General features: G+C 40.7%; 1 protein-coding gene across 1 annotated transcript; it reads left to right on the plus strand.

Annotated features, from left to right (window-relative positions):
- Positions 1-2,100: 2,100 nt before the first annotated feature.
- PATE3 (prostate and testis expressed 3) lies at positions 2,101-4,876 on the plus strand. Its single transcript, XM_062198456.1, has 3 exons — positions 2,101-2,149; positions 3,852-3,974; positions 4,494-4,876. The coding sequence occupies exons 1-3, from the start codon at positions 2,101-2,103 to the stop codon at positions 4,616-4,618; spliced, it is 297 nt and encodes a 98-aa protein (XP_062054440.1). The 3' UTR covers positions 4,619-4,876.
- Positions 4,877-10,170: the final 5,294 nt, after the last annotated feature.

Raw genomic sequence — 10,170 nt, forward strand, 5'->3', positions numbered from 1 at the left:
ACCTCAGTAAATATATGCTGAATGTACACATGAATTTCAAAGAGATCTTGAGTCATGGTTGTGAAAAGGCTGGACTCTAAAAAGAGAAAGTCTTGCTTTGAATACCAGCACTAGTCGTCACTAGATGTGTAGCCATGGGTCAGATTCTGGACGTCATCAAGTCTCAGATTCTTCCTCTATGAAATCACACTGAAAATAATAAGATCATAAGTAAGAATAATGTGTTTGGCTCTTCATATATGTAGGCTCCACATCTGCAGATTCATGACTGAAAGTATTTGAAAAAACTTTGTGACTGTACTGAACATGTAGATGCTTTTTTCTTGTCACAAGTCCCTAAGCAATGCAGCATAACAATAAGTTACATAGCATTTACATTGTATTAAATAATGCAAGTAACCTAGAGATGATTTAAGGTATACAGGGGTTCTATGTTTTTTATGCAAATACTACACTATTTTACATGTTGAACATCCATAGTTTTTTTTATATCCACAGGGGTTCCTGAAACCTGCAGATACTGTGGGATAACTTTAATTACTTAATTACTAATACTTTTTTAAAGATTTATTTATATTTGAAAAGCTGAGGGACAGAGAGAGAGGGAGAAACACAGAGAGAAAGAGATCTTCCATCTGCAGGTTTACTTCCCAAATGGCCACAAAGATCAAGCTGGGCTAAGCTGAAGTTAGGAGCCTGGAACTCCATCTGCATCTTCAACATAGGTGGTAGAGGCCCAATGACCTGGACCATCATCCACTACTGTCCAAGGCACATTAGTAGGGAAATGGATCAGAAGCAGAGCAGCCAGGACTTGAACCAGTGTTCCAGTATGGGATGCCAGCAACATAAGCAGCAGCATAAACTGCTGCACAACTCTGGCTTCTAATTAATACTATTTTAAAAATAGTAGGTTCAGGGTTCAGTGTTGTGGCATATCAGGGAAAGCCACCACCTTTGATGCCAGCATCCCATATGGGTGCTGGTTCAAGTCCCAGCTACTCCATTTACAATCCCGCTCCTTAGTTATGCACCTGGGAAAGCAGTAGAAAATGGCTCAAGTATTTGGGTTCTTGCACTCATGTGGAGGACCTGGACGAGGTTCCTGGCTCCTGGCTTCAGTCCGGCAGAGTCCTGGTCATTGTAGCCATTTGGCAAGTAAACCAATGGGTAAAAAATATTTCTTGGGGCCAGCTCTGTGGTGCTTCAAGCTAAAGCCCCAGCCAACAGCACCAGCATCCCATACAGATGCTAGTTGGAGTCCCAGCTGCTCCACTTCCGATCCAGTTCTTGTATGTACTTGGGAAAGCAGCAGAAGTTGGCCCAAGTCCTTGGGCCCCTGCACCCATGTGGGAGACTCAGAAGAAGCTCCTGGCTCCTGGCTTTGGATTGGCTCAGCTCCAGCCATTGTATCCATTTAGGGAGTGAACCAGCAGATGGAAGACCTCTCTCTCTGTGTGTCTCTCTTTCAGTAACTCTTTCAAATAAATTAAAGTAAATTTAAAAAGATTCTTTTTCTCCAACTCTGCCTTTCAAATAAAAAAAGCAATATTTATCTCAAGGGCCAGGTGCTGTGATACAGTGAATAGAGTCACTATTTGGAATTTCTACATCCCCTATTGGAGTGCCTGGGATCAAGTCCTGCCTCAGTTTCCTGATAATGTAGGAACCCTTGGAAAGAGCTGTTCATGGATCAAGTAACTGGGTCCCTGCCTCTCATGTTGGAGACCCAGATGGAATTCCAGACTCTAGGCTCTGTTCTGTCCCAGACTCAGCTCTTGCTAGCATTTAGTAAACTAGTAGATGGAAGTTTCTCTCTCTCTCTCTCTCTCTCTCAAACAAATAAATAAATATATAAAAATTAATAAGCATTGAAGAGATTTTTTTTAAAATGGTTCAGTGTTTTTTACTATCATTATTCTCCACATGATGACAGCCAATGAACTTGAGGTCCAAGGAGAACATTGTGTGACTGGTTCCCCTTAGGCATGAATGGTAACTAGCCTATGATGAAGGATAAACTTTCTCTCCTGGAGGTCAAAGACCTGAGCTGGCAGCCCGTGGCTTCTTTTCTTCCATACAAGAGACTTCTGCGTCAAGATGAACAAACACATCTTGTTGCTCTTCTCTCTCCTCTGCCTCACTGTGGGTGAGTCCCAGACCTGAGGCATGAGCTCCATTGGCAAACTCTAGGGAACCCCTGGAGAACTCCACTTGTTCCCACAAAGTACTGAACTTTAGCCACATTTATGATACAGGGGAAGACAGCCTGCAAAATTCTCCTGCTGCCTTCCCTGCCACTTTCCATTCTTTCTAACATGTTACCATTCCCTCCCAGGTAGGTAAGCCTCTCCCACTGCTCCTTCATCCTGTTTCCTGACACCCTGTTCCTAATACTCCCTATCATCCAAAACCCTAGCAAGATTTTCCTTGGATCATCTTCCCCATCCAAAATCTGTATCCCATCTATTGAGGGAGTTTGTCAGTCTACTATGAGTAATTTTATGGTTTGTTTTAATGCTGGACATTAACTTTTGATGGACTTTTTCATGAACTTTGTATTATATCAGGCAAATTCTAGAAGAAGAAAAACTAGTTGCCTTGGAATCAGATATATTTTTTAATGTCTTAAATTCTCTGTACCTTTGGTTGCTCATTTGAGAAGGTGTCACTGATTGTGCCACAATCCAAATTCTTTACTTAGATCCAGTTTGAAGTTCAAAATAGCACAAGACGTCACCTAACAATACCTAAGCAGAAGCAATATGCAGCAAAAAAAAAAAAACTAAAGTGTAGAAAACTCTATAATAATAACACTGGCTAGGATAAAATAAGCCACTCACCATCATTACCACACTCATGTGTCTCCATAGCCCTGCCAAGTAGTCTGGGCCAGCATTAATAGCACTGCTTTTAAGCTAGAGAAATCAACCACAGGGAGGCTACATTTTTGCTTGGAATTATCTGCATTAAGAGAGCTAAAGTTCAAGGTATGAAATCAACCTAGTGTCCAATAGTGCAATAACTGATCAAGAAAATGTGGTATTCATACACAATGGAGTAGTACTCAGCTATAAAAAGAAGAGAAGTCTCATTTGCAGCAACTGGATAGAACTGGAGGACATCATGTTGAGAGAAACAAGTGAGGCACAGAAATACAAACACCGCATGTTCCCACTTACACGTGGAAGGTGCAAATATTTTTCTTTTTATGCTATTCAATATATGTAAGCTAGAAAAAAAAAGTTGATCTCAAAAGAGTAGAGTACAATAGTGGTTACCAGGGCCTGGGAAAGGTGTCAGGGAGAGAGGAGTGTTTAGAGGATGGTTAGATGGTACACGATGCTCATGGAGCCCAGGACCAACAGTTACTATTCTTTAGCACAAAAGAACAACTGTGGTTGGCAACAATTAATTGAATATTTCAAAGTAGCTAGAAGAAAGGATTTTGAATGTTCCCAAAACAAAGTAATGGTAAATGTGTTAGGTGATAACAGGTATGCCAATTACTCTGATCTGTTGGTTACAAGTTCTATGCAGGTATTGAAATTTCACAGTATATACCATATATGTACTCTCTATGTATCAATTAAAAATAAAAATATATTTAAAAGATAATAATAAAAGGCTGACGTTAGGACCAGACTACCTTTTTTTGCACAAAGACACTTTCTGTCCATCACTCTGGGATGAAGGGTAGGTCACAGTTTCAACTGTTTACCGCCTATTTACTCCACACCAGCTTGTCATCCACACACCCCACATCCCTCCACCCCAAGCCTGAATATTTTCAACTACAACCCAAGCCCCTGTCTCTGCTTGGTCTCACATCAGATCTGTGCTTTCTCCAGCAGTGACATCACTGATTTGTGTAACATGCCACCTTCGCACACAGACAGACCACTGTAGAAGAGGCTTTGGTGTCTGTACTGCTCAGAAACACGAGACATGCATGATCTTAAAGATCTTACAAGGTAAGTGAGAGGGCTGGAGGTGTTATTAGACTCTTCGAATTCTTTCAAAAGGGCTTCAGCAATGTTACAGCTCAGACTGAGACCAAAGCAGAGGAAGAAACCAAGTGTGGAATGCAACTGAGTACAGGTAACTCAAGTTCCTGTTAAATGCAGATAGTCCAGTACTGGGACTACAAGGCAGGAGCGCAAAGCTGGGGATTCTATATTCCCAATAAAACTGACCAAATAGCGTTTGAATCTGAAGACACAAGCATTAATTGCTAATCTTCTAGCAAGAAAATAAATAAGTAAATAAATAAATCAGCTACACAATGTGGTGATGGTTTTTGGGAAACCCAAACAAACACCTCTACAGCTAGCCAGTGATTTCTGCAACTCTCTGGACTGCATGCTCTTGGCAAGTGTCGATTGAGAAACCATCCGTCTACCTACCCTGATGCCTGATTAAATGTTCAAGTTTGACTTGTCTTGGAAGATCTGGATAATCAGCTTTTAACCTATGATTCTTTCCTATTACAGATGGTGTTCTCCAGCTATCATACATGGTGTGTCAGAAGTTCTGCAGAGATCGGACATATGAGCGCAACAACCGAAGCTTTGTTCATAAATGCTGCAACTCCAATTATTGTAACTACAAAACCTAAGATCTTTGCCCTCCCGAGGTTTCACTCTATAACGTCACAGATGTTGCTTACCCATCACACTTCACCTGCCCCAGCTGTCTGGTCTGACAGTACACCTGCTATCTCCTTAACTCAGTCATCCTTTCTGATACTGTCAGCATGGCCCTGCCCTTGGTCAGGGGATAATGGTTCTGAACAATTGGATTTCTTCTATGGAAAAGTTTGAATTTCCATACTCCAAGAAGCCTACTTTCAAGAGTCCCTATACAGTAAGATTTAAAACAGGACAGTTTTACAACCTTTCAATTAGCTGAGGTAGTTGAAATGAATTAGAAAGGCTTCGGTTAAAAATTTCAAAGATTTGTAACTAAAAATTGCATGTATCACTACAGTGATTAAACAGAAAGAGCAACAAAGTAGACGGCATACAAAGAAAACTGTCTCATGGACACAGATATCCCCACTAGTGGAAATCATTGTGATTTTATTGACATTTACAAAGCACATCCTTAACACACTTCAGTAGGAAACAGAAAATAAGGGACTTCCTGATCTCTGTGACATTCACAACTCCTACAACCACTGTGTTCCTGTCATGACCCACATTTAAGGTTCTTTACAACTCTCACTTCTTTCCTAATCTTTCCTAATTCCTTTCATCCTTGGCCTTCCACTTCCATCATCACCTCTCCATTGCTACATAAGCTCCTCCTCTGGGAGCAGAAAGGCTTCAAAGTTTTGCTCAGTGGCCCCTGTGGTATAGAATTGAGAGTGGGCTGTCTTTCAGAGAGCCTCAGCTGTAGAGTAGAGGAGGGCATACACAGTCGAGATTCCCTCAACTTAGGGAAGCATTTCCGAGCCTTGAGGAACTGAGACTTTTTTTGTCCTTTGCTGCCCATCTGTAATTAATAAATTTGCTTTGCATAACTTTTGGTTGTGAGTGTTCTGTCCCAAAGGACTCAGACTAGTAGGAAACCTGTGCATGCTAGACCTAAATAATAGCCCAGGGTGTAGCGGAAAGTAGAATGTGGACTCCTGTTTCTGGTGAATGGCACAGAAGTGATGGTTGCTGTTGTCCATTCAGTGAGACTTCTCATGTGGGATTGGTAATTGGTATCATGCTTCCATCTCCATAGAATCATTTGCCTGTTCTTGAACTTATTATAAATGAAATCAGACAGAAATTATTCTCCTCTATTAGATTCTTTTATCACAACAATATTTTTAGGATTATAGCATGTTATTGCTTATATCAAAAGTGTTAAATTTGTTAAATCTCTTCGCTTATTGATGGACATTACATAAGTTGTTTCCAGGTTTGAGCTATTTTGTGAATAAAGCTACTAAGGATGCCCTTGTGTAAGCCTTTTAATGGACATACACATGAATTTATCTTGAGTGGCAATTAAGCATAAAATTTATGAGTCATAGTGTAGGAATATGAATAACTTTAAAAGAAATTGTTCACTAATTGTGCAATGTGGTGGAATCCATTGCACCCATTTACAGTCCTACCAGCACTGTGTGAGTGTTCCAGCTACCACACACATGTCATCACCAATAACATCATTTTAATTTTATCTATTCTAGAGGAGTGAAGTGTTATCTCATACTTCAGGTTAGAGAATAATCCACTCATATTTCCTTCTAATATTGTTGATTTATTACCATTTATAGTCTCTATTTTGAATTTATTCCTGCAAGAAACTGCTGCAATTCTATATATATATATATATTCCCATATGGTTCTCCAGTTGTCCCAATAATACTTATTAAAAGTTCATATTGTCCCACAAATTTATAATGCTTCTTTTATGACACCCTTAATTGCCATTGCCATTTAATTCTAATTCTAAAATTCAGTAAAAATCCTCTCCCCATTTCTCCTACCTGACAACATAGGCAAAAGCAAACTCAGAATGGATTAGAGGCTGACTGGAAAAAGTAAACTAGCAAGTCTTCCAAAACAAGGCATAGCATGCCTGTTTGACTTCAGGATAGGAAAAGATTATTTATACACAAGCTAAAAAGCTCAAAACAAAATGGTAACTGGTAAATTAGACTTCATTAAAATCAGCAATGACTATTTACCAAATGCACCATAAAGAGAGTTAAAGGGGTAAGTTAAGGACTGGGAGAAGGTATCTGCAATATTCACATCCTACATAGAACTTGCATGCAGAACATGCCAATGGATCAACTGGACAATGACTAACTCCTCTACTGAAAAACAGGCAACAGGCTTGAACAGATTCTTCACAAAAGAGCACAGGTACATGGTAAAAAAAAAAGTATATTAAAAATGTTACTCATGGCCGGTGCGGCAGCTCAGTAGGCTAATCCTCCGCCTATCGGTGCCGGCACCCTGGGTTCTAGTCCCAGTCAGGGCGCCGGACTCTGTCCCAGTTGCCCCTCTTCCAGGCCAGCTCTCTGCTGTGGCCAGGGAGTGCAGTGGAGGATGGCCCAAGTCCTTGGGCCCTGCACCCCATGGGAGACCAGAAGAAGCACCTGGCTCCTGGCTTCAGATCAGTATGGTGCGCCGGCTGTGGTGGCCATTGGAGGGTGAACCAACGGCAAAGGAAGACCTTTCTCTCTGTCTCTCTCTCCCTCACTGTCCACTCTACCTGTCAAAAAAATTAAAAATTTAAAAATTTTAAAAAAATGTTACTCATGAGACTGGAAATTGGTACAATCATTTTAAATGCTCTGTAATCATCATATCAATCTCATCATAGATGCATCATACAAGAAAGCAGTTTGCACTCAATTGAACTGAAGTGAATCCTAGGTATATGTTCATGTGAAATAAGCAAAGAAGTGTACTAAAAGATGTTTATAAGAATGTTCAGAGGAGGAAACAGGACCAACAGAGAGGATGAAAATTGCTTATGTCATACAATTCTAAATCATGATTTCAAAATTCCTCTCACTCCAGAGATTTGTCTTTTCCTTACACACAACTCTGGTCAATTGGACATGCTGGTTGGGCTCCAATATTCCCCCTTCATTTTTTTACCTTTTTAAAAAAGATGTATTTATTATTTATTTGAAAGTCAGAGTTATAGACAGAGGGGAGCGATATCGAGGTAGCTTCTCTCCTCTGGTTTACCCTCCTAATGGCCACAAAAACCAAGGCTGGGGCAGGACAAACCCAGGAGTCAAGAGTTTAATCCAGGTATCCCACATGTGTGCATGGGTCCAAGCACGTGATCCACCTTCTACTGCTGTCCCCAGGCCATTAGCAGGGAGATAGGTTGGAAATAGAACAGCCAAGACTTAAATCAGTGCCCATGTGGGATGCTGGCATAGCAGGCTTACCCTCTAAGTCACAACGATGGCCCCTTATCCTTCTTGCTTTAATAGAAAGGATTTCTTTCTCTGTTAGAAAGTAGCTCACTGGGAGGTAATATGTATTTGTTGAAGTCAAATTTCCATTTGAATTCCTATATGACAGGCCTAGCTGTGATAATTATGTGTCACATTTTAATCTAAAAACCACAAAGAATTACATAATCAGTCCATAGTTTCTTACTTTTTCAGAAAGTATTTTAGTCAAAATCCAACCCTTTTTTTGTATACCTTGCTATTCCCATCTATATCAGTCCTAAATCAAATGAGGAAATCGCGTTGTCAGGTCTGACACCCTGAGACCCTTCAATATCGCTGTTCCCCTTCCTTCAGACAAACAACCTGCAGTCATTCTTTTTATCAGCGTACATGTTCTCATAAAGAGATTGTACAAAGGGAGGGGTGGCAAGAGTGTTCACAGCAGCCTTGTTCATAATAGCTAAAAACTAGAAACAACATAATTGTTCATCAACACTGCAACCAAGTAGGGAATATTTATACAAGGGAATTCTACACTGTAATATGAAAAATAAGCTTTTGCTATGTGCAACAATAAGGATAGCTCTCAAAAAACATAATGAGGAGCAAGAGAAGGCAGGTACAAAGGAGTGCTTTGTGTGATCTCCTCTATATGGAGCTCAAGGATGTGTAGGACAAATACAGGGTGATAAAATTTCCAAGTGAGGTTATATTTGAGGGTTATGACATGGGGAGGAGCATTACTTCACAAAAATTCACACGACAATTTGATCATCAAGTAAATCTTTTCAAGAAGTTACCTTCTCCATTTATTAATATACTAAAATCATTATTTTCCTTACAGAGGCTTTTTAGTTTATTTGTTTTTGAAAATATTAACTTTTAAATATTTTTATTTATATAAAGGGAACAAATTCCATGTATTTCATATATACAGTTTTAAGAACATGATACTTTCCACCCTTCTGCCTCCCTTATTACCACTCTCCCTCCTCCTCCCTTTCTTATTTTGCTTTAAATTTTTGCAATGGCATACTTTCAATTTACTTTATAAACACATACTTAAAACACAACTACATGATGAATTCAACAAGTAAGTAAGTAGAAAAAACCACTATTCCAGAGGAGTATAGACAAAGGCTATAAACAAATTAGGGAGGGGGCAGAGCCAAGATGGTGGAATAGTGAGGGTGTGCAGCAATAGTCCGGGAAAAGATATTTTAATAAAAGTGGAGTTACTGTAGCCTCAGGAAAAGACTCAGGAAAAAACTGCAGAGGAAACTCTTCCAGATCTAGTGGATGTGACACAGAGGACCAACGGGGAGAGCAAGGTCACCCACCGCGTGGAAGCCGAGCCACGGGAGGCAAGCCGCAGAGTCTGCGTGCCAGCACTGGAAGGGGAGGTGAGACAAAAACCTCAGCAACCCGAGACATTGGCGGGGAAAGACAGAACGAGGCCTGAGGCCCCACTGGGGAAAGTTCATCAGGCTGACTAGAAGAGAGGAAAAAACGAATAAATAAGGGGAACCGGCACGGACACTAGCCTCTCTCTACACTCACCTTACAAAGCCGAGCAAGAGAAAGAGCAGGCACCATTTTACGTATGCAAAGCGGCACCGGCCATTAGCCAAGTAGAAAAACCTGACTCTGGTGGGGAGAAATAACAGGAGGTTAGGATCTAGTTAAAGTGTGTGGAGCTAACGAACTGAGACTGTGAAAATCTGAGGGAGGGGCGAGAGAACTCACCGAGTACACAAACTCGGTAACCGCGGAAACCCAGTGAGAGACTATGGAGAATTTGAGACCACACTGACGGATGCATAAACTCTTTGTGTGGTCCCAGGGTTAGATTTCATACATTTCACAGAGGCCAGATTTCATACATCAACTACCCTCAATTCCACTCAGCTGTGCGGAATTACTTCCCAACTGAGTCAAAAAAAAAAGGGGGGGGGGAGAGCAAGAGAGTGAGAGAACAATCTGGGTGAGTCACCTTTGGCACACCCTTAACCCTGAGAACCAAACAGAGCTCTCTGGCCACACCCATCACAGCCTCTAAGGATCCATCAAAAGCAGACAGTCCACTTAATCTAGAGTCATAGTATTACGAGAAAAAGCACCACAGCGAAGGAACCAAATAATATCTCCAATATGCCAAACAAATGCAGAAACCGAGGTAATAAGAACAAGGAAGACACTATGATGCCCCCAAATGAAAAGACACCCCAATTCAAGATTATGAAGAT

Source organism: Lepus europaeus, chromosome 7, assembly GCF_033115175.1.
Source record: "Lepus europaeus isolate LE1 chromosome 7, mLepTim1.pri, whole genome shotgun sequence".
NCBI classification, from domain to species: Eukaryota; Metazoa; Chordata; class Mammalia; order Lagomorpha; family Leporidae; genus Lepus; species Lepus europaeus.